This window comes from Mixophyes fleayi, chromosome 2 (assembly GCF_038048845.1).
Source record: "Mixophyes fleayi isolate aMixFle1 chromosome 2, aMixFle1.hap1, whole genome shotgun sequence".
NCBI lineage: Eukaryota > Metazoa > Chordata > Amphibia > Anura > Limnodynastidae > Mixophyes > Mixophyes fleayi.
The window spans coordinates 172,856,073-172,883,774 of NC_134403.1; the positions used below are offsets into that span (position 1 = coordinate 172,856,073).

The 27,702-nt window shown below is 40.0% G+C and overlaps 1 protein-coding gene across 1 annotated transcript in view; it reads left to right on the plus strand.

The window, feature by feature from the left end:
* Nucleotides 1–27,702, plus strand: part of LOC142139871 (uncharacterized) — a 481,886-nt gene that overhangs the window by 244,383 nt on the left and 209,801 nt on the right. Inside the window, exons 64-68 of the mRNA XM_075197730.1 lie at nucleotides 1,260–1,406; nucleotides 3,710–3,894; nucleotides 14,727–15,277; nucleotides 15,647–15,819; nucleotides 15,914–16,072. Coding sequence (XP_075053831.1) covers nucleotides 1,260–1,406; nucleotides 3,710–3,894; nucleotides 14,727–15,277; nucleotides 15,647–15,819; nucleotides 15,914–16,072 — 1,215 coding nt within the window. The remainder of the gene's footprint in view (nucleotides 1–1,259; nucleotides 1,407–3,709; nucleotides 3,895–14,726; nucleotides 15,278–15,646; nucleotides 15,820–15,913; nucleotides 16,073–27,702) is intronic.

Below are 27,702 nucleotides of genomic sequence, written 5' to 3' on the forward strand. Positions count from 1 at the left end.
GAAAAAAACCAAAAGCCACTCAATCTATGAATTATATAATATTGTGGAAGGGATTTTATTATCAAATATACAAACAAGGTCATATAATCCTTTAACTGGTATCTTTATTAAATGGATGACTGCTTTGTCTCCCCCCATGTAAGGTTGAAAGTATCATACATTCCACCTTTGCCCACATGCACTAAAGTGGATGCCTGATCAAGTTCTACAGTATATAGTGACCTACATGAAGGGTAGAATGTGACTAATTTTCCACATGTGTCTAGACATACCTAATTTTGATAATGTTGGCATATACATACACTTAAGTGGGTGGTGGATCAACTACTGTACAGTGACTGATGTCCCTAGAAAATTGTACACTATAAATTATGCTATTATGAATTTTGTGTCCTATACAGTTCTGAATTTGTGTCATGTGATATTATATTTTTGTTCTATATATTATCATGCTGTTTGGTAATATTAGTTTAGAATCTACCATATACATATGACAGTATAGTCTTATTTTTTTTTTTATATATAGGAGATATTTGTATGTTTATATTTATATATGTTTTAAATTATTTCAATAAATAATGTAGTTACGATGTTAAATCTGTGGATTACAATGTTGTAATCCACCAATTTAAAATGTTGTTTTGATGTGGAAAAGTGAAAATGTTTCAGTGATGCCTATGAGATTTAAAGAGCATATTTGTTAGGAACTCATAACTATACTATATATAGAAATATGTTTAATGTATGAAATTCCTATAGAGGTGTGCTTGACCACAATCTTACTGCATCAATTTGAACCTCACAGCACTGCTAGATACTATCAGTGACTCTGCTCATTCCATTATATAACTTTCAGGCTATGGTTTTCGGTTGCCATTGATTCCCTCCTCACATCATATCACTGCCCCTGTCATATGAAGTCCAGCCCTCCCTAACATAACCACATATCATTACCTCCCACAACATCAGCAAACTAATATCCTGACACAATCTGTGCAGCTGTTGGGATTCTAGTAAACTTACTGGCTATAGGTTATTTTAACCCTGGTCACTTCAAGATTGGGGACACACAGACATGTAGGAGATGAAGATACAATAAGGTGCTGTGATCCTATTCCGAAATGGAGCATTTGTCTTTCTGAACATCTTGTTACATTGTCTATGCTTAAAATTGATAGCAAGACTTTTCATCATACATAGTTGTGAATGGTAAATCTTATCATCACTGTTAACTGTACACTGACTATAACTCTTTCTAGGGTCAGAGAACTCTGCTCTTGCTTACAGAAGAAGGCATTGATCCTACAGTACTTGTATACATAACAGAATTTGTTGTTTTTGGATCAGTGTCGCATCTGTTTACATCAGAACAGCAAGCAACTATAGCCAATGCCATGAGAAGTGAGGTATTGTCTGTCAAGCTAAACTGTTTATTATAAATTTAAATTCAATGTCACGTAAAAAAAACTATCCTTCAATTCTATTATATGTATCTATAATCATACAACTATTCTGTTTGAATAAAAACTGCAGGTAGAGCATCTGTTTTTTTTAATGGCTTTAATAAATAGTACTTTTTGTTATGTATTTAGCAAAACAAAGTATATTTTCTGTTGCTCAGTTTGCCTGGGACAAATAATTTAATATAGCGTTCCCGGCCCAGAACACCCCACTTTCACTTAGGGGGTAGTAACAGCCCTTTCTGGGCGTTAGAGCAAGGAAAAAGTATCTGCCTGTTCTGAGCATGCACAGAGGGATTTTGCGGATGATACGCTCAATACCGGCAGATGCGTGCCCTAATGAATCAGGCCCTACATTGCTGGGCCCCATATAAAATTTTGCAGGGCTGGTGCGGAGATGTAGTCCATCTTTCCATGGCCTGTGCTTTTCTCAGGGACCAGTGCATGCACAGTGAAGCACTGTTTTTCTGTATGCTAATAATGGTTACAGGCAGTGGAAGAACTAATACCAATGCAAGCTGTGCAGCAGCTATGCGCCCTGTTCACCTCCAAGCCGCGTAATAACTGTAGTTCACAATCCAATGAATAATAGGATCTCCTGCACCTGTGCAAGAGTTCCTATTCTTATTTAGCAGTGATCACACTAAAATCTCAACTATTGACTGCCAGCATCAACTGCCTTGCTCCCCGTATGCCATCCCAAGAGACGTGAATACTGCATACCAATATAAACTAAATCTATCATCATGCCTCTTCTGTTGTTGCTTGAGACCTTGGCTAATGTGGTCGCCTTCACTGTTGTTACTGTGGCTTGTATCATTGCAATATGATCAGGTTTCTGAGCAATTTTGCCACACCTGTAAAGAGTCGAATTGCACAGTTCTAATCAGATTCAGTGATGCAGTCAAATTGCATTGGGGTTGTCTGCTAATCTTACACAGTTGCTAAATGGAGTCTGGTCAACCTGGATTCCCACCCCACCTATTGAGAGTTCCCCAATCTGGTGAAAAATGATCACATTGATTGATCTAGTCTGCATTTGTGTGCCCATTGGCTTGTTACATTTAAAGGCATTAACAGCAAATAAATTTTGTAGCATGGAGAAAAGGAGATGATTTCAGTTCTCCTTAAATTTGTAATATATCCAGATTGGTATCATTAAAAATATATAGCAAAGCTGTGAAGCACATTTTGCAGAGGTACACTATGTGAAGTTTCTGCTGATAATACTGTACATTTCATATCCGTTTCAGCATCAAAATGTACAAGTATGGCAAGAAATGGTTCTAGCGAAAAGCTCTTCCGACTCTGAAATGTTAATTAGCCAAATACATTATCTCATTCATCTTTAAACAGACTGCACTGTAACCACTTCTCCCAGTGAATGATGTGATAACTCTCTCACCAGCAGTACCAAATGAGAGCAATCTCATGTGTGGGCCTTCTCTTTCTGGCTAAAACTAAACAGCACACAATTTTGTTAATTAGTTTTTAGCTTTCTCCAGTTAAACACATTTTCTTGTTCACTTTTAGGGGTTGTTCACATACAAGCACTAGAGTGCACTACAGTGGGGTTTCACTGCACTAACTGCATGTAAAATACACTCAAAATACAGTGATCCACGAGAACATGGATCCTAAGACAAGTACATCTACTCTGTTTACATGGTGATAATGTATGCTAATGTGTGTGTCAACATTTCGTCAGAATAATCCAGGGCTGTAGCAGTGAACATTTTGAAATGCTTTTTTTCATAAAATATATGTATTTGTACTATTTACATAACCAATGTTTATGCTGTGTGCTCAAGAATGCTGTTCTATAAATGTGTCTTCCTAAACATAAGAGGCCTATTTCATTAGTGAGCTTATCTTGTGCAAAAGTTAAGATGCTTATTTTAAGAAGAAAAATGGGGAGATAAGAGTGAAGTTAAGATGAATTTTCATCTTAACTTAAGAAATTCTTCATTTACGCAGTGGATTTTGCTTCTTATCTCCCTTTTCTGAGCATGCACAGAGTGGATTTGCTTAAGATAAGATAAGATAACTAATGAATCAGGCCCAAGGTGTTTAAGAGCTAAGAGCGTTACATGCAATGGACGTCTATATGTTTTCCATAGCTGTCACATAGTACAGTGCCAACAATATGTAAAGCAATGCGTTAATATCTTTGAAATCTTCCTGCAATAGATTAACATGTTTCCAGTTTTTTCCACTTTTTAAGATATGTTCATGAACTATTTTTTCAGGTAACTAATGCTGGACTGACATATTCTAAAGAGAGCGCCTGGAATCTATTCTTGCAGTCTGTGCAGCAGAACATTCGTTGGTTTCTCATTCGTAGTGACATAGGTTCCACATTTTACAAGTGGTGTCTTCAGTTCTCATCACTTGTTAATGCACTAAATGTATATTACATCCCTCAATGGTCACAGTAAGTAAACACAAAATCTTAACATGTTTACCTTATCTCAGGAGAGTAAATGTAATAGAAATTGGTTTATCACAGGACATCAACCAACTGTTCCAGTTAAAATCTTTAGTCCTCCAACAATATTATGTGCCTTATTCATATCGGAATGCAACTTGAACGCAGTTTGCGGTTTAAAGAAGAGCATGGAACTAGAGTGTAGTTTCTTTTGATCGTAATCAAATCCAAGCAGATATTTTTAGAATGTTAACAGACAGAACAGAGTGTAGGATATGCACAAGCATATGTGCAATACAGTCACATCAGAACGCAAAACAAAAATATGTTGTCTAGAGTTGTTCATGTAATATAATCATTAATAAAAATATGGTTTGTTTTGTAAATACATAAATCAACATGATGCGTACTGTACATACAATGCATTTTTATGGTTTATCTTACATGTTCTGTGCTGTTTAGTGGCACACATATGTGTACTTTTCCAAACAAAGACTATGCCATGTCAGTCATCACTATCAGTCAACACTCACACTTGTCTGCCCAGTAGCTGGTGCAAATGATACAGCTATAACAACCATACTTTAGAGATACACAGGATTTGAATCAGTCGCATCTGTGTGGGAAACTTCCTAGGCACGGCACTTACTGTACATTGCCTACATTCGTCCACTTACTGTACATTGCCTACATTCGTCCACACCTTATCATCCCCATCGTTCCGTACTTCCAGTAGTAGCAGTTTTCAGTGTCATTTCCCTTCGGGCATGCAATTGCATTCATTAGCGTAAGGCATGTTTTTGAGTATGTGCAAAGCTATTTCACACAAGATGCGGCAAGCAAATGGACTTACATCTGAACATTGAAAAGCATAAATCAAACACAAGATTTCCTACTTACCATCCGGATTAATGTGCGTCTCGTCCATATTCTTCCATTTGAATTCGGCCAGTCTGCCACTCTCGAGAGCTATTAACAGTTTGTCACACGCTTTTTACGGTCAGTGAATCCTTTATAGGTTTACCTAGATTGACGCCACCTACTGGGAGGCCCGGAGTCTAACGACTCAAAAGGTTTTCAGCAATGACCCCTGCATAAGGGCTTGGCTGCTTTCGTGCCGCAGGTCGCGGTTTTCCGAGTAGGTGCTAAGTGAAACCCAGTGGAGAAAGAACAAGATATAAATTGGTAGTGGTGTGCTGCTGGATACACAAAATACACAAAGGAACTAGAAGCACAATGATAGGAGTACTGGGTGCAATGATTATGCAGCTGGTAGATGCTGAAGTCCAGGGATGCTGGCAGCAGGGGAGCTGGATGAGTATGTAGCAACTGGTAACAGCAGAATTGCAGGGAGCCAGAAGAAAATACGTCCACACGGTAAAAGACAAAAAACTGGCAATTGAATGAATGAAAAAGGGTGCATTAAATACTGTGGCCACTGGGGAGGCAGCTACCAATGGAAGTGGAAGGCTTTAAAAGACGGGTCTGCGCATGCGATTTCAAGATGGCATCGACCAGGATCCGCGGTGCTGCATGCTGGACCAGCGGAGGAGCGTGTCTGGCCAGGTGAGCTGGGACCTGACAGCAGAATGAGCGGGCCCGGCATGTGATAGTTTGCTGATCTTGGCAAGTTGGAGGATACTTCTGAGAGGCAGTAATACTGCTGGTGCACCCTGATGTCGTGCCCAAAAAAGTCTGTCAACTGATCCAGTTATGTGTCATTTAGGTTGAGGACCTTTGAGAGAGTGGCAATGTGCTTACGAAGCTTCATGGAAGACAGTGTGTGGGGATATTTAGCCCCACATTCTCGGGCAAACAGTAGTATGCAATTGGAGACTTTGAAGTGTGACAAGGCAGCTGGTCTGGCAAACATGTAAACATTTTGTTTATCCACTCCAAATTCTTCATGTTTCTCTGCGAGAAGTTCCATTGCACCGTGCATGGCTGGTGTCAGAAGGATGAGGACTTCGTTCCCTTGTTTTCCTCGGATTACAATGTGAGTGCCGGCAGAGCTTCCTCGTAATCTTGGAAAGCGCTAAGACCACATCTTCGTGGTGATCTAAAGTATCTCTTAAGGAAAAGGTGGTCATCAACATCTTGGAAACTTCCCCTTCCCTTCTTCAATTGAAGAATATCAAATGTGCCAGGGTGACTTTTGCAAGCAGTGCCCAGTGGTTAAACGTAGGCTCAGTGGATAGACCACTTCATCATCATCAGCAGCAGCAGCAGCATTTATTTATATAGCGCAAGCAAATTCCGTAGCGCTTTACAATTGGGAACAAACATTAATAAAAAAATACTGGGTAATACATACAGACAGAGAGGTAAGAGGGCCCTGCTTGCAACCTTACAATCTATGGGACAATGGGAGTTTGAAACACAAGGGTATGTGCTATATCATATTGCACATTGGACCAGCTAGAATGTAAAGATATAATGTATTGAGTGGGCTGTGTGATCAGTCACACAGCAATGTTCGTCAGAGGGTTGTTGACTTGTGTTAGCTGTGTAGTGGGTGGTAATAGGGCACCTAGGGAGATTAAGATGCTGGTTTAGGAATATCGTAAGCTTGTCTGAAGAGGTGGGTTTTCAGAGAACGCTTGAAGGTTTGAACACTAGAGGAAAGTCTTATTGTGCGAGGAAGGGAATTCCACAAAGTGGGCGCAGCCCGAAAAAAGTCCTGTAACCGGAAATGGGAGGATGTGATAAGAGTGGAAGAGAGACGCAAATCTTGTGCAGAACAGAGGTGTCGATTTGGGAGATAATTTGAGAAATGGAAGGAGAGTTTAATATTGGATTTGTTGAAAAACAAGCAACCAATGTAGAGACTGACAGGGTGGCTCATCAGAGGAAGAATTGTTTGCAAGGAAAATCAATCTAGCCGCTGAGTGCAAAATAGATTGTAGGGGTTCAAGTCTGATTTCGGGAAGACCAATGAGGAGGGAACTGCAATAGTCGGTACGGGAGATGATGAGTTCACGAATTAAGGTTTTTTGCAGTGTCATGTATGTAACATGATTTAGATATATAGTCAATGTGGCGAGTTGTGAGTCAAATATTACATCTAGGCAGGGAGCTTGCGGGGTGGGTTTATGGTCATGTTGTCAACAGAAATAGAAATGTCAGACAGGAAGCTTCTGTTTTTGGGTGGGAATATTATTAATTCAGTTTTTGAAAGATTGAGTTTGAGTTGGCGAGAAGATATCCAACATGAAATGGCAGAAAGACAGTCAGTAATGTGAGACAACACAAATGGTGAAAGATCAGGAGAGAAGAGATAGATTTGTGCATCGTCTGTATAGAAATGATACTGTAACCCAAAGGAGCTTATTAGTTTTCCAAGAGAAGTGGTGTAGATAGAGAATAGCAGAGGACTTAGGACTGAGACTCGTGGTACTCCAACTGATAAAGGAAGCAGAGCAGATGTGGATCCAGAAAAATGAACACTGAAAGAACTATTAGATAGGTAGGATGAGAACCAGGATAGGACAGTGCCTTCAAGACCTAGGGATTGTAGCGTTTGTATGAGGAGAGAGTGGTCAATGGTGTCAAATGCAGCAGAGAGATCCAGGAGAATTAGATGAGAGTAATGGCCTTCAGTTTTTGCTGTGATCAAATCATTGACAACCTTGGTCAGCGCAGTCTCTGTGGAGTGTTGAGAGTGGAAGCCTGACTAAAGAGAATCCAGTAAGTGATTTGCTGTAAGAAAGTGTGTGAGGCGAGTGTAGGCAATTCTCTCGAGAATCTTGGAGGGGCATTGGAGCTGAGAGATGGGGGTGGTAATTTGAGAATGTTTGGGTTAGAATTTTGTTTTTTCAAAATAGGATTAAACAATACATGCTTGAATAGTGATGGAAAAATACCAGAAAAGAGAGAGAGAGATTACAGATTTTAGTTAGAGGTGGAATGATTACAAAAGACTGGAACATACCAGTTTGTGAGGGCATGGGATCAAGAGGACAGGAGATAGAGTAGGAAAATGAGAAGATAGTAGAAACGTCATCTTCATTTGTGGGATCAAATAAAGAGAGAATGTCAGAGGGTGCTACAAGGGAATTGAGCTTATTGCTTGTCGAGGGAGATGATACCATTTGAATTCTGATCTTATCTATTTTGGTCTTAAAATAGGAAGCAAGATCCTGGGCACTGATGGTAGTCAGATGGTTTGAGGTTGGAGGATTGAGAAGAGATTTAAATGTGTTAAAAACGTGTTTGGGGTTAGACACCTGAACATAGATTAGAGATTGGAAGTATGTTTGTTTTGCAGTGTCGAGAGTATTTCAATAGGAGTGGTAGATAGCAGTATATGAGATGAAATCATTAGAGGTACAAGATTTACGCCAATGACGTTCTGTTTTATGAGAAAGTTTTTGTAGAGTTTGTGTTACTTTAGTGTGCCACGGTTGGCAACAAAGTCTACGCGGAGTATGTAGAGTCACTGGAGCCACTTGATCAAGGGCAGTTGCTAGGGTTTGGTGAAAATGGGGTACTGCTTTATCAGGGGAGGAGAATGCAGAAATTGGGGAGAGAAGGTGTTGAAGAGAGATGGAAAATTTTTGAAAATCAATACATTAATATTCCTGCATTTGTGAGGAGGCTTGGAAGAGTTTGACACTGGGAATGGTAAAGAACTGGGGGTGAGCGAGTAGCTAATAAGGTGATGATCCGAGAGGGGGAAAGGAGTGTGAAGGAAATCAGAAACTGAGCATAGTCTAGAGAAAACAAGATCAAGACAGTGGCCATCCTGATGAGTAGCGGATTCAATCCACTGGGAGAGGTCAAGTGAGGATGTTAGAGAGAGTAGTTTGGAAGCAGCATTAGAAAGTGGATTAGCAATGATGATGGTGGGGATGTCAGAGGATAAGAAGTGAGGGAGCCATGCAGAGAAGTGTTCAAGAAATTGTTGGTGTGGTCCAGGGGGGCGATAGATGACTGCAACACATATAGAGAATGGGTTAAAATTCCTAAGAGTATGGACTTCAAACAATGTTAATATGAGTGATGGGACATTTGGTAGAACTGTGAACGTGAACTGTGGGGAGAGAAGTAATCCAACCCCACCAGCTTGTCTGCCTCCAGGTCTGGGGGTGTGGGGGAAATGGAGACCACCATGTGAAAGGGCTGCAGGTGAGGCAGTGTCTCACCTGCTGCTTCTCAGCAAGGTACAAGTGCATCTTTTTTATATCTTCCGTGAAAGGTATGAACTGAGGCATGTTCCGCTTGGACTCCTTAAGACTTTTCAAAGCAGCTGATGAGATCAACTTGTTCCATCTCACCTCATATATGTTCCTGAAGCTTCGTTTGTTTTCAACTGCAGCAGTGCAGCTCTCCATCATTGCTCGGCACTCCACAATGCTCGCTATCTTTTGCAGGCCGCACCCGACCTTGAGTGCCGGGGAGGGTGACTTAAATGTACCCGTCTCCTCGTCATAGCCAGCTGCCAGCTTCACAGCGTCTACTACATGCAGAAAGTTTGATGGGGTTGTAAAGTTTTCCATCCTCTCCAAATGAGTACCTCTGCTGGCCTCTAGCAGTAGCCTGCCCATTTCTCTATGCTTCTGACAGATGTACTCGTGCCTGCAGACATCTGAACCGACCCAGTTGAAGAGATGCTGCCCCATCTGCGTGATGCATCGGTCATTTTTTACTGCAAGTCAGGTTTCATCAAGGGTCATGTCGCTTAAGAGCTTTCAAAAGCCACCACTGTTGTCAGGTGGAACAGGCTGAGCAAAGGAACACGGTGACTGGACTGTTTTTCCAGGTTTGGGATTGTTATCCCTTCGGTTAGCTTACATCTCTTCATGTACAGGTATTTTCTTGCAAACAAGCCTTGGCAGGCTGCACAGTGCATGAAGTTTTTCGCATCCATCTCTTTGCCAGGAAGTTTGCACGAGACCAGAACGCCATGTCCTGTCCTCATCATCTCAACATTGTGTGCAAAGTTGCCCTTATTGCGAACATGTGCCAATTGCATGCACCTTTCTTTTGAGTGCTTGGGAATTTCATGGCCCAGGTAACTTCCGTCTCATTTTGGTGAACATGCTCCATATGCCGGGCTATTTTTTAGTTTGGCTTCTCACAGGACAGGTAGTAGGGCTTTTTTGTTATACGCCCTGTAGCCATTGCTGTTTCTGGATAGCATTTGGATAGACGCTGCGTCGTCTCTCTGACCCTCTGTGTTTCAAACACCGCTGCCAACAGGTCGAGAATGGTCGTATATAGAACTCATTTCTGGGTTCCTGCACTTTTCTCCACTGGTGGGCAATGGGGCATTACCCACTGCTCTCCAGGTTATAATCTGAGTCTCCAGTGGGCTCTCTCATGGTTCTGTCCAAGTTTCACTTTCAGCAGCAGACTGATACTACAATGTTTTTATCCCTGTCGAGTGTAAAAAGTACTGGAGCGCTGCATGTGCCTGCTTACGTGTGACTTCTAGCGGTGGCGCGTACACACACACTCTCCCCTCCACATTGGACACGCAGACTTTAGATGTGACAAAAGTGGCTAGTGTGAACATGCCAGATTTTTATGCCGAGATATCAGCAAGGTCCCCTGCATTGATTAGCTTTGGGAAGCTTTGTGGGGCCTCATTTTTTGTCCCCACTACGACAGTGTTGGTGTGTAAAGAGGTCAATGTCCCCATAAGCATAGAAATGCAAATATACTCGCACAATAATTCTACCACAGCAATCACATACACACACTTGCAGAAGTGGAAGTTGCTCAATCAATTTATAGTCTCATAACACAAACACACTTCAGAAAACAATGAGTCTTTCTGGCTGCAGCTCCTCGTCCCTGTGAGTCTGACAGCTGCTGCTCAATCCGTGTAGCCCCGCCCCCTTGCTCAGATGTCACTATCTCCATTCCTTTCCTCTCCTCTCCTTAAGAACTGACAGCCCTATGGGAGCCATAGAGAAAGAAAGAGACTGCAGAGAATGAACTGAGCTCACCGCTTATAAAAACATGGGCATTGAGGTGGCTGCACCGTTCTAGTTACAGCCCTGTTACCTGATTTATGCTATTTATCTTTAAAAGTGTTCAATTGTTCACATACAAAAGTAATATTTTAAAATGTATCAATAAAAACAAAACCTGTTGAATCTATACAAGCAAGAGCATTGTACTAATAAAACAATGATGAAATTAACTTATCTTACATGCCAATTCTGCAATTCTTCAAGTAAACGCTGACCATCAAATAGTATAGTTCAGTCCCCTTTTCCTAATTTTAAACAAACTATTCCCTTGCGAAGTTGCGAGTCTCTCGCCCCTACAAATCTCAAGGACAAGTGGCATTCTCATGTATCTTTGCGGATAGATGCATCATGCTCAGAGAGCAGTAAGCGCATGCGCTGCTACGCGTTATGCCATTTTAATCAAGTAACATGTGTAGGAGCTTGGTTTGAACTTTTATTACTTGGAAATTGTCAAATTAGCAAATGGATAAATATGAAAAAAACAAACAAATCGGAACACAAAAACAATAAGTCAGAAAATTTGGAGGCCCCCTGCCAGTCAGAGGCCTGGGAAAATTTCTCCTCTAGCCCCCCCACCACACACACACACACACACACACACACACACACACACACACACACACACACACTCTAATAGGGCCTGGCTGTGACTTCATGTTTATGGAATAGGCTAATGTCCAGCTGCAATCATAGACAGACATGCTAGCAATGTTAAAGAGGGCAAGCTCACTTAATTAATTTGGTTACACAACCACTGTGAAATGTAGTCACATCTGAACATGTCACAGATAAATACATCTTTACCAGTACACTTATTCCTGTCTTAGGTGTATATTTCTTGTTTCCCATTATTAATAATCTATTGTCTGTCAACAGTGACAGCAAATGCTGTTGCACAGAAATGGATTTACTTGAAAGTCACCTAAATAAAGCAAGAACAAATGTCATACGGGATAAAATTCATCAGCTGCTGTAACGACTAAACAAACAGAATTATTGCTTTAGTTCTCGGAAGATCTTTTTTTGTTTTTTAGCTAAACACAGAGATACTGAATTTTTAGACATAAGCTTTTATTTCATTCCATAGCTGGAGGGAAATAAAAAATATACACACAATATTCTCAATAAGGTATCTCTTCCAACACTCATCGACCAGTCTCAATCCATAGGGAAAGCAGACAGATTAAATTCACTGTAGAAGCTGCAGCTGCGTTACCCTGGTTACCTGCCAATCTTCTACATAATTAATAAGTAAAATAGTTGTTCAGGTCACATGATTGACTGGCTACACAAGGGTACTAAGAAGACATTTCAGCACTTTGGGAAAAATTGACTATGATTATTTAGTTTGGTACAGTATATTGTTTTGTTTCCTCTCTTGCTTATGGAGTCAAATTAATTTGTTTTGATAGGATACATTTGAACCTATGAAGAAAACTAAGTGTACCTCCCAACATTTCTCTGTCTCTAAATATGGACTTTTAAGTTTAGTTATTACAAAAAACTTTTATATACACTCCCCTTGGCAAACTTTTTAGATACAAATTAGGATAAAACACCATTTCTTATGTACAGCTGCAAACATTGTGTAGCACTAAGAGATGTAATAATAAAAAGAGTGAATGTCATTGACAATTTAGAACCATACACTCACTTGAAATCAATTGAGGAGTTTATTTACACAGATCTTGAAAAGGAAATAGAGTATAGCAGAAGTCTGACCGGGGATATACAGTATAGTGTTTGCATTACAATCAGGGCCCTCTTAACAACATTATGGGCCCCTGGGCAAAGCAGTGCACCGGGGCCCAGCACGGAGGAGTAGACCAGGGAGGGAGCCGGATCGCCAGCTGACCACAAGGTAAGTATTTCCTTTCTTTTTTTGGGGGGGCAGGATTTTTTTTTTGCAGCGCTGCCTCGACGGGCCCCCTGTGTTGCAGGGCCCCCGGGCACCTGCCCATTGTGCCCAATGGGAGAGACGGTCCTGATAACAATTTGTTTACTTGGTGAAGCAAAAAAAGGGCTCTAACTGACATTTATGTGCTTGCTGTTGAATCCATATGTATTAAATGATGATTTTTCTTTCTCTCTGTCTGTTTCTGGGGGATGTATGAATCTTTAGTGATCACCTGGTCCTTAGTCGACCATGCACACCTTTGTTTCTGCTTAATACACTGTACATAGTGCTGGATATTCTCCTATGCATATACATGTAACCACAAAAAATTGTTTTATGTTAATACAAAGTTTGTTGCTTTGTGCATTACCAGCAATGGGCTAAAACTGGTCTTTTTGTGATCAGAAGATCCACAATGAGCCCCAGCTCCCAAGTTTGAATACATTTTTCACTGATGTCTTAAAATCTTTAACCAACCATGTACCTTGTAGATGACTGTATATTTAAAATATAATAATTTTGTGCTATATCAATATATATATCAATATCAATAATACATATTGCCCCCGTTATGCTCAGCCAATAATACACTCCCCTCCACATGTCCAGTAAAAGACAATGCCTCCCGTATACTAAATAAAGTACATTGCCTCTTATTTAATATAAACTGACCCATATGCCTAGCAGTTCACACCACTCCCGTATGCCCAGTAATATATTTTGTCCAATAAACCTTTACTCTCCACAACCCTCTCTCTTCCTAAGTACTTCTTCCAATGAAATGTTGCTCTGAATGTTAATAACAACTATTAAACACCCAGCACTCTAAATGGCTAATAGTTCAGGGCTTCTTGTACAGTAGACGTATCTGCCAAAACCCATTGTACATGTAGCCTGGTGCTATGAACTAATTAAAATGACAGTTGGTGTAAGGATGTAAACAAAATCCCAGGCTACCCCATGTGCCTTTTTTGCATATTCCCAATGCCAGCAATGCTTCATCTTTCAAAATATTCTTCATTTTTTCCCAGCTTCTGTAATTGCGCTTTAAGTGAGGTAGACGTCATTGTAATATGTCCATTACGTTATAGTGTAGATCAATTTACAAGTCTAAATACAGAATGTAATTTCTCAAACCATGAACATTTGTAAATTTATAATCCACCACTCACACTTGTTTTGTCTTTGCAGTATGATATTTTCTCACATTTACTAATGTGTTCTGCACCAAAGACGAAGGCGTTCTTGCATATAAACCATTTTAAAGCATATAAACTATGCCTTAAAATATATTGAACAGTGTTCAGCGCCGGTGCTAGGGTCCTTGGCGCCCTAGGCACACTGAAAATCAGCGCCCCCCCCCCTTTAAAAATCGCCCCCCACCGCGGGTACCCTGTTAAAGTTGGCGCTTCCCTCCCCACGTTTTTCTTTATCTTACCTGCATTAAGCTGCTCCTCTCTGCTCTGTCTTCTCCCCTCCACTCACAGACACTGTCGGGCCGTGATGATGATGTCACGCCCGACAGTCAGTGAGCGGAGGGGAGGAGACAGAGCAGAGGAGCAGCTTAATGCAGGTAAGATTCAAAGCCCCTTCCCCCCCCCCCCTCCCCTCCCCGTGGATTTCTCGCACAGTTTTAAACTTAAGTCATTTTTTTTTAATTTTGAGGCGCCCTAGGCAATTGCCTAACCTTGCCTAATGGGAGCGCCGGGCCTGACAGTGTTACAAAAAATAATGTAAACCAGCCCTAAATCAGTGGTTGTTCAACTTCCAGTGATGTGTTGCTGAAGGATAAAAGTGTAAAACTATTTATAAATAAAATAAACTTACTGTAAAATACTTGACTGATTGATTTGAGCCAAACATTCCAGTAATAAAAGTTGACAATAAAATAATGTTCCAAAAGTGTATTTTCTTTCTCAGTCTGCATTAGGGGTACCTTAACATTTTGATTTGTCTTCTAGGGAAAACCTAATAGAACATGCAAGCTATCATATTCAAGATTTAGACATGTTGACCAAGCAAGAGATTGAAAATGTGTGTCATCTCCTCTCATCCATGCACCTCTCAATCATCAAGCATGTTAAGTCAGCCAAAGAGAAGTATGGCAATATCACCAATGCAACCTTTGATTTTTTTGTTCAGTGTTTCAGGACTCTAATGAAAGAACAATATGCTAAAATTATAGAGGAACACAAGCTGGCAAAGGAAGTTCTTGGTTGTATTGAAAAAAAGCTTACATCACATGAAAAACTGACTGACGATCTTATGCATGAAAATATTGTGCTTGAACAACACAAAGAGGGGACATTGAAAATATTACAACAGATTGCTCAGGACAAGGCCGTGGTGGAACAGAAGATCCATGATATCCACCAACAGTTACAGAAGATCAAGAAGTTCAAATCACTTCTTCCAGAATATCAAGTTGCACTGGAGAAAGCAGAGTACAAATGTTCTGCGCTAATAGAAAATATTAAGCAACTAGTGCAAAACATGGATATAACGGCTTTAGGTGAGTAACATCCACTTGATCATTGCTGTTTTGCTCCCATATCTCTAAACATCTGCCTATCTAGACAAACCTTCCAGTTCTTTAGTATGTTACATGTGGTGACTGGTCCGTTATTGGCTAGAAGTACAAAGCCAATAGGAAGTGACCAGAATGTGCTTCAGCAGAGATAAGTTACACACTGAAATATGGCTATGTTCTGCAGAATCCGAATAGCTTTAGAGAAATGAACAACGAATGCTTTCCACAGAGGAATAAAATGCAACACATAGATAGCTATTGAAAAAATAAAATAATAATAAGTAACTAAACTCAACATAGAGGACTCAGTAGTAGTGGACAATTGTTTCAAATATTTTATTTTCCATACAGGAGAACTACGTGCAATGCAAAAGCCTGATGTGGATATAGAAGAGCTCATGGCTTCTGTCATTATAATTTTGAAGTCTCCTAACACTGATCTGACCTGGGCAAAGGGAGCTAAGAGGCAGATGGCCAATATTGACCGCTTCCTGAATGAACTGGTGACTTTCCACATGGCTCAGGTGAAATGATTGTGACTTGTATAATGAATGGACGATTGCACGTTTGCATCTTGTGAGAGGGTCCTTTTAACATTTTGTCCCTTGTAATCTTTAGCTGCCACAATCTACACTGGAACTGCTGGAAACAAACATAAGGAAAGTCCAATTTACTCCAGAAAATATGGAGAGAAAGGCATTTGGTAATGTGGCAGCAGGGAGTCTTATGAGATGGCTTCAAAGTGCAGTGCGGTATTACAGGATTTTAACTTCAAAGGTAAATTTAGAATATTTATAGCGTAAGAAAAAAAATGTATCCTGACTCATTCATGGTTAAGCGCATATAATACATACACTTATTGTTATTGAAAGTCAGCAGCACAGGTATATTATAGCACACAGCAGAGTCATATATTTTGCTTGTCATGCAATATAGGTCAATATGCGTAACTTACACCATGTAATTGCATACACCTATGTATCACTTCTCCCATTCCTATTGAACAGGAACACACATACACTGTAAATTGGTTACTAGCCTATCTCTCACCCCAGTGCACCATTATTCAATATTTTCAATAGTGTTTCCCTTTCTGATCTTCAAACAGATCCTTCATAAAAGCACTGTATGAAAATGTTACTGCATGACAAATAATACATTCCAGTAAATAAATGTAATCAAACGTTTTTCAGGTGTATTTACACATTATAACCCTAAACATCAAATAACATGTACAAAAATTCTTAACAATTAATGTCATTTAATTACTGAAGCACTGGAAAAAGTTTAATATAAATTATGTCTATGTAATGTGAAAAAAGGTAATGATTTTGATAGGGTATGAGGAGTTTCTATAGGAACTCTATGTTAATGTTGTTTCTGATCTCTTTGTGTGCTAGATATTTCATCATGTTTCAAGTGAATATGAAAGGATAGTAGTCTGGGCTTTCATAGTCACTTCTCTTCCTAATTAATTAAATTTCTATTATATATTTTGATTTGTTTTTAATTTACAACAACAATGATGCTGTTAAGTTTAAATGGTTTTTAATCATTACATGGCAAAACAATGTTTGTATGTCCTCTCATTTTCTTCTGGTGCATGTAAATTTAGAAAATTTTAGCATACATCTCCTTGTCAAATTCACTCAAAAGTAAGGATGTAAGAGTGTCAGGCCTAGATTTACTAAACTGCGGGTTTGAAAAAGTGGAGATGTTGCCTATAGCAACCAATCAGATTCTAGCTGTCATTTATTTAGTGCACTCTACAAAATGACAGCTAGAATCTGATTGGTTGCTATAGGCAACATCTCCACTTTTTGAAACCCGCAGTTTAGTAAATATACCCCTCAGTCTTGAATTCACTCAAAAGTAAGAATTTCATTCTTGAGGATTGTGCATTGGAACTTTCACGGCAAGATATTTTTATTAAAATGCACCTGGCAATTACTTTAAAACAGAAATTAAGCATACAGGTTGGGATTGGTTATAGTGTTAGCTACAAATACTGTATGTGCGCTAGTGAGTATGAATGATAGCTCAGATGCAGGCAGTTTAAGCATAACAATGGCTGCCTCCTTTCTTCAGTAACTTATTTTTAGTATGTTATCTATATTAATCACACTAGTTGTTTATGGCCTTTCATTATTGTTTTTTAATGTTTTATTGAATTGTGATTTTTATTGTACTTTATTTAGATATTGTCAATAGAGTATGTGAAACTGTATTCAAAATAATTTTGATAAAAAGTTGAGGTACATGTAAGCTTAAAGTTACTGCGTATTGCTTAAAATACTTTTAAGAAATTAAATCTAAATGGCTTGCAAATCCTGTTTTATGATATCTATTAGAAAGTAATCAGGTTCAAAGAACTAATACACACTATCTAACAAAAAACACATTCCTTAATCTATCTCTGTTCTTTTATGTGTTCAAAGAAACCAATTTAAACTAATTTTTAACCAAGGCCAAATGTCAATCATATGAAGAGATATGTGTGAAATTTTAATTGCAAGATGTTCAGTGCAAATTTAATGAGTTAAATAAGAGAGTTGAGAATTGCGGCATGCTCAGCTCATGCATAATGTTGACTTAAATTGGTTCTCTAGAGGTACAGAGAATTGCATTTGTAGAATTTACACACTGATAGAGCAAATGTACTGGGCCCTGTAGGTTAAGGTTATAAATCAGAATCATTTAACTTCCTTTGAGTGATTGCTGAAGAGTATAATGGTTCAGAAAGCTGGCTTGAGATGTAAGTGATTATTCTACCTAGGTTATTGAAATGCTGCTCAATATTCATAAATCAGTAATCATTAATTCCCCAAATAGTTCCTGTCAGCAATCTAAATAAATCTGCTCCCATTTAATTGAGATTGAAAAAGACTGTGCTTGCTCACTCTGAATTAAATCAAAAGAAAATTATATGACACTCATTTGTAAACAAGAATGAGATACAAAATTGTTTGTGTAATGTCAGTGACAATTGACAAATATATGGAAACTGCTTGACTGACCTCCATTTGAGCAGTACTATTGTAAACAATATCGAATAAAAATGAGCTTACTGGGCAGAATGGCTTCTACTTCATCACTAGGGGCCTGATTCATTAAGGATCTTAACTTAAGAAACTTCTTATTTCAATCTCCTGGACAAAACCATGTTACAATGCAAGGGGTGCAAATTAGTATTCTATTTTGCACATAAGTTAAATACTGACTGTTTTTTCATGTAGCACACAAATACTTGATAGCTAATTTGTACACTGAAATTTAAAGTTGATATTTGTGAAAAAACAGTCAGTATTTAACTTATGTGCAAAACAGAATACTAATTTTCACCCCTTGCATTGTAACATGGTTTTGTCCAGGAGACTGAAATAAGAAGTTTCTCAAGTTAAGATCCTTAATGAATCAGGCCCTAGATCACTAAGTTCACATACACCCACCAAGATCTGATTTATTACAAAACAATGACTAACACTAGTTACAACTTTAACCAGTCTACAGCTAAAGTTATATTCCTGTAACGAAACTGGTGGTATTATCTGAAGGATCAATAGCCGAGTAGATATCCAGCGAGTAGTAAGACGTTTGTCGGGTCGGTACACAAGCAGGTAGTCTCAGATGCAAGGAAGAGTAGCAAGTACCAGTAGCTGAGCAGACAGAATACTCAAGCACATGTCTGATCCAGGAACTGAGCAAATCTAAGGGTAAGTTTACGAATACAGAGACCTCTAGCGGTTAGAGGTGCAAAAATATCAAAGTAATTCCTTACAATTCCTTTCAACCTCAGTAGCTGCTAAATCTGAATGATGCCCAGGTAGATTAATATGCAGCCAGACTGAAAAGGCCCTTAGAGGCATATATTTTACTCTAGGTAATTGGTGCTAGGCCCATAGCAGTCTCATGGGGTTGGGTACGAAATAACGAGTGTGATGTTGCAGACGACGACAACACCGACAAAAAAAAATCAGATTGCAAAAATGACTATAAAAACCAAATGCAGACTTAGTATAAAAATGACAATGTGCGTGACCGACTGTTTGTGCTACATCCCAAACCCTGGCAAAGATGGCAGTTTCTATTCACGTCAGTGAATCAGATTTTGTTTGTCTGTGTTGTCGTCGTCAGTGGCATCAATGTCATTCTGATGATTACCACGGGTCTCATGGTCTGTGATGGGTATAGGTATGCACTTGATTACACATAGACTTGACAAAAACTATGTTGGGAATGTATAAAGTTAAAAAGTTTTCCTTCTTGGTTGTACCACTGTAAAAGGGTACATAAAACTGTGCTATTTCCTTGAGAGTCTGTTATTGCTCTCTGGAATCACTGAGGATCCAGTGGTGAGGTATATATGCTAATAGGATAATGACCGTTTAATAACTACCTTCATTGCCACTCACAAAGGATAGGTTATAGTTTAAATCCATTTCTATTTCAATATCTGCTCAATTTACTCTGCTACACACAGTATAATACAGGGAATAATGATAATCATATCAAGAAAGATTTTTCACAGTCTCTTTTAAGATATGTATTCTTATTAACAGTATGTATTCAGTATTTTCACTCTTTACACATATAATAACACAGTATAGAAAACATAATATAGTTTGCATCAAATACAATGCATTGCCTACTTCAACTATTTTACCAATCTGTAAATGTCTTCATTCTGTTACTAAGTTAACATGATTTTACTATATATGTATATGTATGTATGATTATACGAGTGAGAAAGTAAGGTATGTAAGTAAAATATCAATATGTCCTCTTGGTGTACATATGTCTGTTTGTATATGTTAATATAGAAAGAGTGTGTGCAAGATGACGTCTATCTATCTACCTATCTATGTATATGTATATATACATACATCCATCTATCCATCCATTCATCCATCCATCAGTTTCAGTACATATACTCCAGTACTCGTGGACAACTCTCACCAAAAGAACAGTAGACACTTCCCAGTAAAACATCACTGCTTTGTAGCACTTATCTCAAATAAGGTATACACAAACATCCCTTTGTCTAGGAGCCATTACACATTGACCTCCTTACACATATCTCACATTAAAACTTTTACCATTAGAACATAGATATTAATTAACTCACACAGGTGCCTTTTTGTCCAATTCTGTTGATCACATTGTATATCACATTGCTGCCATATTAACCATACTCAATTTCTCCAAGACTAAACTGCATTACTTCAAAAACAATAGATATTTTCACAGTACAAGGCACTTCCACTCAATCCATTCAACAAACTATCATCCAGTTTAACACTCTAGCCATCTTTAGACCAAACCAAAACCACACATTCTAGTAACGTCCAGTGCAATACCATTCTAATCAGTTTCTAATTCAGAACTTTACTACCTTCCATTACAAGCACAATGTAATCTTTTCCCAAGTCACTTTCCAAACAATATCACTTACTATTTCACTTTCTAAGTACACTAACAATATCACATACAAATCATCATACAATCTAACACAACACAACCCAATTACCTATGTTTAACAATAAATATTAAACATATTAATTCATTATATATTCCCTCCTGATCAAATATTACCACAGCCCAGAAAGACTTATGAAAGTGTCCTCCTCATACCTGGTCCATGCTGTTCAGTGAGTGAATGTATATGTCTGTCTCCAGAGAGCTCTCTTAGTAAAAGAGATAGATTGCATGAGGTTCTCAGTGTTTTTACAGTTTAAACAAAAACAGGTGGTATTATATGATCCACATCTTTTCCCCTGATCCTGCTGAATAAAAACATCACACCGGGTTATATTTTATTTAATTAGGATTTACAGGTATTTATAAACACAGACTTTGAACATTTATGTCTGCTATCAACAAACACTATTTTTCTGTGCTGCGGTTTCTCCATGACTCTAATTAATCATGTTACATAGAATTTTGTGATTTCCTAGTAATGTTACGATAGTTCTGATGCAATTTATCAGATCCTTTGTAACCATACACAAGTGGGAATTGCCACGTCACATTTTTGAGTGGAATATTTCATTGTGCATTATGACCCTCCTTTTTTATTCTTGGCAGATAAACATATTACCAATATCCAGGGGTTTCATTAATTTGAATGCAACAGGGAACCAAACACCTCCAAAATAATGACATGTGAAGTTACTGGATCTATATTATCCCGCCCATATCCAGATTACCCTAAGGGGTATATTTACTAAACTGCGGGTTTGAAAACGTGGAGAAGTTGCCTGTGGCAACCAATCAGATTCCAGTTGTCATTTTGCAGAATGTACTAAATAAATAACTAGAATCTGATTGGTTACTATAGGCTACATCTCCACTTTTTCAAACCTGCAGTTTGATAAATTTACACCTAAATCTTATCAACGGGCTTCACTACATACCTGTGACCACTAGGCAGTTTTCCTTTTACTATTTTTAGTTCTTCTCTACAATACACCATTATAAATTACTTGTTTCTACCTGGGTTTTTAAAATGAGTAGGATTCCAAATACCACCGCTCTATTATCCCATATTTCCTTATATATAGTTTTAAAACAAATTCTCATACAGCTATGGGTAAAAGTTTTGAGAATGGCACAAGTTTTGGTTTTCACATAGTTTGCTGCTTCACTGTTTTTAGACCTCTTTGTCAGATGTAGCTATGGTATACTGAAGTAAAATTACAAGCATTTCACAAGTGTCAAAGGCTTTTATTGACAATTACATTAAGTTTATGCAAAGAGTCAATATTTGCAGTGTTGACCCTTCTTTTCGAATACCTCTGCAATTCGCCCTGGCATGCTGTCAATCAACTTCTGGGCCACATACCGACTGATGGCCGCCCATTCTTGCCCAATCAATGCTTGGAGTTTGTCAGAATTTGTGGGTTTTTGTTTGTCCACCCAACTCTTGAGGATTGACCACAAGTTCTCAAGGAGATTAAGGTCTAAGGAGTTTCCTGGCCATGGACCCAAAATTTCTATATTTTGATCCCCGAGTCACATATTTATTACTTCTGCCTTATCGCAAGGTGCTCCATCATGCTGGAAAAGGCATTGTTCTGCACCAAACTGTTCTTGGATGATTGGGAGAAGTTGCTTTTGGAGGATGTTTTGGTACCATTCTTTATTCATGGCTGTGTTCTTAGGCAAAATTGTGAGTGAGCCCACTCCCTTGGCTGAGAAGCAACCCCACACATGAATGCTCTTAGGATGCTTCACTGTTGGCATGACACAGGACTGATGGTAGCGCTCACCTTTCCTGCTCCGGGCAAGCGTTTTTCCAGATGTCCCAAACAATCTATAAGGAATTCATCAGAGAAAATGACTTCACCCCTGTCTTCAGCAGTCCAATTCCTGTACCTTTTGCAGAATACCGGTCTGTCCCTGATGTTTTTCCGGAAGAGAAGTTTCTTATTTGCTGGCTTGCTTGACATCAGGCCATCCTCCAAAAGTCTTTGCCTCACTGTGCGTGCAGATGCACTAACACCTGCCGGCTGCCATTCCTGATCAAGCTCTGCACTGGTGGTGTCCCAATCCTATAGCTGAATCAACTTTACGAGACGGTCCTGGCGCTTGCTGGACGTTCTTGTGTACCCTGAAGCCTTTTTCACAACTATTGAACCTCTCTCCTTGAAGTTCTTGGTGATCCAATTAATGGTTGATTTAGGTGCAATCTACCTAGCAGCAATATCCTTGCATGTGAAGCCCTTTTTGTGCAAAGCAATGATGTTTCCTTGCAGATAACCATGGTTAACAGAAGAAGAACAATAATTTCAAGCACCACCCTCCTTTCCAGTCTGTTATTCTAACTCAAGCAGCTTGACAGAGTGATCTCCAGCCTTGTCCTCGTCAACACTCTCACCTGTGTTAACGAGAGAATCACTGACTTGATGTCAGCTGGTTCTTTTGTGACAAGGCTGAAATGCAGTAGAAATGTTGTTTTTAGGATAAAGTTCATTGACATGGCAAAGAGGGACTTTGAAATTGATTGCAATTAATCTGATCACTCTTCATGACATTCTGGATTATATGCAAATTTTCATCATAAAAACTGAGTTAGCAGACTTTGTGAAAAATAATATTTGTGTCAATCTCAGAGCTTTTGGCCATGACTGTATACCTTAGACCAGGGGTCCTCAAACTTTTTAAACAGGGGGCCAGTTCACTGTCCCTCAGACCGTTGGAGGGCCGGACTATAGTAAAAACGAAAGCTATGAAAAAATTCCTATGCACACTGCATATATCTTATTTTGAAGTGAAGAAACAAAACGGGAACAAATACAATATTTAAAATTAAGTAAAGTTAAATCAACACATTTACCAGTATTTCAATGGGAACTATGGGCCTGCTTTTGGCTAATGAGATGGTCAATGTCTGGTTCCAGTGTATGTGTGCCCAGGGTGTCTGTACCAGTGTATGTGTGCCTAGTGTGTGTACCAGTGTATCTGTGCCCAGTGTCAGCGTGCCAAGTGTCTGTCCCTTTGTATGTGTGCCTAGTGTGTGTACCAGTGTATGTGTGCCTAGTGTGTGTACCAGGGTATCTGTGCCCAGTGTCAGCGTGAAAAGGGTGTACATACCTGTGTATCTGTGCCCAGTGTCAGTGTGCCAAGTGTCTGTACCTGTGTATGTGTGCCCAGTGTGTGTACCAGTGTAAGTGTGCCCAGTGTGTCTGTACAAGTGTATGCGTGCCTAGTGTGTGTACCAGTGTATGTGTGCCCAGTGTCAGCATGCCAAGAGTCTGTACTTTTGTATGTGTGCCCAGTGTCATCGTGCCAAGTATCTGTACCAGTGTATCTGTGCCCAGTGTCAGTGTGCCAAGTGTCTGTACCTGTGTATGTGTGCCCAGTGTGTGTGCCAGTGTAAGTGTGCCCAGTGTGTCTGTACAAGTGTATGCGTGCCCAGTGTGTCTGTACAAGTGTATGCGTGCCCAGGATGCCTGCCCCAGTGTATGTACCAGTATATGTGTGCCCAGTGTAAGTGTGTCCAGTGTGTGTGCGCCTAATGTATATATCAGTGTATGTGTGTGCCTGTATTTCTTAAAAATTACTCACCTTAAGATTCCTAGCTGTTGTACAGGACGGCAGGGCGCAGCCACAGGTCAGAAGAAGTGGGCCCCACCGCGGATTTTGAACAGGAGTGGCCATCAGACGTGAGGTAGGTGCTGTGCACTGTATCAATAGACTGCACAGTCCCCACTTTGAAAAGGAAGCAAGGAGAGACTAGGGCGCGCTGCAAATTCATTCATTCATTACTTAGGCAGACTCCGCGTCCATCCTCCCGCGTAGTACACCCGCACCAAGCGCTGACGTGCGCGCTGCGTGTACTTGGGAAAAAAAATGCCTGAGACTGCCTCTTGGCGGGGCTGCAGGGTACCCCTCCCTCCCCCTTGCGCCGACTGCCGGCACACACGCCGAGTGTATTTGAAAAAAAAATCCGGCGCTGCTGACAGGTGAGATGATGCGGGCGGCGGGGGGCCCGGGGCACATGCCCCCTGTGCCCCCCCCCCTTAATCCGGCCATGCCGAGGGCCATATAAATGTCCTCAGGGGGCCGCATGTGGCCCGCGGACCGTAGTTTGAGGACCCCTGCCTTAGACATTGCAATCTTAAGGGCTAAATCAATTTCCATTTGTTGATATAACAATGACAAATCCCAGATTCATATTTTACTTATTATCCCCTATTAATGACTTTAAAGGGCAATTACCTGTTCCATGTTCTGAGTACATATATTACATTATTTCTCAAAATTTATAATGTTATGTATATTGCTGTCTGAAATCAAGTCTTTTACAACCATGTATACTGTACAAACCTGCAGTCTGCTTTACTAAAGAACCCTGATTTCGACATACTAACATTTACGTTATCTTGAATGACATAAACATTTGTATTTGCCTGCGCTTGATACAGACTCAATGCTAACCTATGATCCAGTCCTCTTAATTACACCCAGCTCATCAATATATAACCTGATTTTAAGATCTCTAACGGTGATTTCTATAAGTTTTAGCCAAACTTACATGAATAGGTCAAATATACCCCCAGTTGTGATTTTTTTTAAATATTTAAGAAAATCAATGTTTTCTTGTAAAGTTATATTTCCTGACTGTGTCAAAGGCCTGTATTAATATCTCCACTGTCTGTTGCATGATAATGAAGTCTTTAATCCTATAAGGGATTACAAAATTCTTCCCGTACGCCTGATCAACCTAGCCAAAATTGCTAAAATTGACTTTCCAGGGCGACCAATGTACTTTGCCTACTCAAAGTTCCTAATGCGTTACTGAAGGAGTACCCACTAGACAGCTCTCAAAGACGTGTTTCTGCAGGAAATACAGGTTGCAGATTCCCTAATGAATATAATTGTCTGCCTGTTCTACTGAAGATAAGCACAAGTTAAGGGACTATCCATTAAACTAAAATTATTGTATCACCCAACTGTCACGGGCACTAGGAGTCTTGCCCAGGAATTCACCAGATGACTGGGCTTACCAGAGCGGTGAAGTTAACACAACGGTCCTCTGGTAGCAGGGTGACTAGCGGAACATATATCACAGCAGATGGAGAGAGGATGCCAATAGAGAATAGGAAAGTCAGTGACTTGCAGCTATCTTGGTCAATGAGTCAGCGACTAGCTGCTGTTGTAGAAAGGCAGATTTGAACACGGAGATCAGGATGGACGTGAGCAGATGCACGAAGGTAGCAGGGAAGTCAGTGGTCTGCGTACAGCAAGTTGTACCACTGCTTATGGTGAGAAGACTTGTCCAGGTGCAGGTAGGTAGCGGGGAAGTCAGTGGTTTGCATACAGCAAGTTGTACCACTGCTTAATAGGTGAGGATGTGTACAGATGCCGATGAGTGGAAGCATACAAAGGGTAATAGGATGAAGACACTGAGAGCACAGAGGAACTTGAGCCCAACAGATATGCAGTGTATCCAGCAAAGTCTATAACGGTATGTGTGATGCTGCTGGGTAGAGAGACTTGCTCAGCACAGATATGCAGCGTAACAATAACAGTCTATAGCGGGTATGGATACCGCTGCAGAGAGGAGAAGCTAGTCCTAGCAGATATGCATAGTAAACGTGGAAAGTCAATAACAAATAGGCATACCGCTATTCAGTAGAACAGTCTGTCCACAGGAAGATGCAGGGACTGCAGAGACGCTGAACGGCAGCAACGGGTATAGGAACCACAGGTGAGTAGAAGCGGTAATCAGAGACCAGCTGAGGACACAGGCAGGAAGCAGGAGACTGTAGCAGGTATGGAAGCCAGCGATGAGTAGCGCAGGGAATCCACAGGAGACTGAAGACACTAGTAGAACACAGGAGACTGTAGCGGGTATGGAAACCAGCGAAGAGTAGCACAGGGAATCCACAGGAAACTGAAGACACTAGTAGAACACAGGAGACTGTAGCGGGTATGGAAACCAGCGATGAGTAACACAGGGAATCAGCAGGAAACTGAAGACACTAGTAGAACATAGGAGACACCTTCAGAGACTCACAGGGAATGAGACTCAAGATCAGGCAATGAGGTAATGAGCACAGGTGCCTTAAATAGGGAGAGTTGCCTGATCAACCAATTAGATTAAAAGCAACAGTCACAAGAGTTCTTGGGAGCTGCGCATGCGCAGTCCATCAGGATGGCGGACGGCCACGGTTTAGGACAGGTGCCGGCAGGAAGGCTAGGGAGCCACGCACCAGCGTAGAGGCACTCACGGTCTGGTGAGTGACACCAACCTTCTATTGAATGAGTCAAGTTCCATCTACTTCTCACTGTGGGGACTCCTTTTTTCCAGAGCAGCTGCCTAATTGCAGTGACCCCCCCTTCCTCATATTATGGAGACCTTTTCAAGGGGGCTCTCTTACAGGGGGAGCTCTACCCCTAACTCAGCTCCTGCTAGCTAATTGCCTCCACATCAACCCCCCTCACATTATGGGGGCATTTTCAAGGGGTCTGTACAGAGTGTCTTACATCAACATACCCTCCAATTGTGAGTTTCTTACCACTCACAAAAATAAATTTACAGTCCATACCCACCATAGACTGACTGTCACTGCCTTTCCTCTTGAGGAGATATTTAATCTCATTAATTATGGATTATACAATTTGAAATATTTCATTTCTATTTTCGTCACCATCTAACAATTCGTTACCCATATAATCTCATAGCTATTTTCATCAATGTCTAACAAATTGTTACCCATGACGTTGTTATTTTTCTCAACATCTAACATTTCATTACTCATGACATTCCCTAGCTATTTTGTCAACATCTAACATTTTGTTACCCATCACATCTCAGATGTTCTTAAGTGTCATCTCTATATAACGTTCCTAAACTTTCATCTTGTACCATGACCAACTATAGACTAGGGATGAGCGCACTC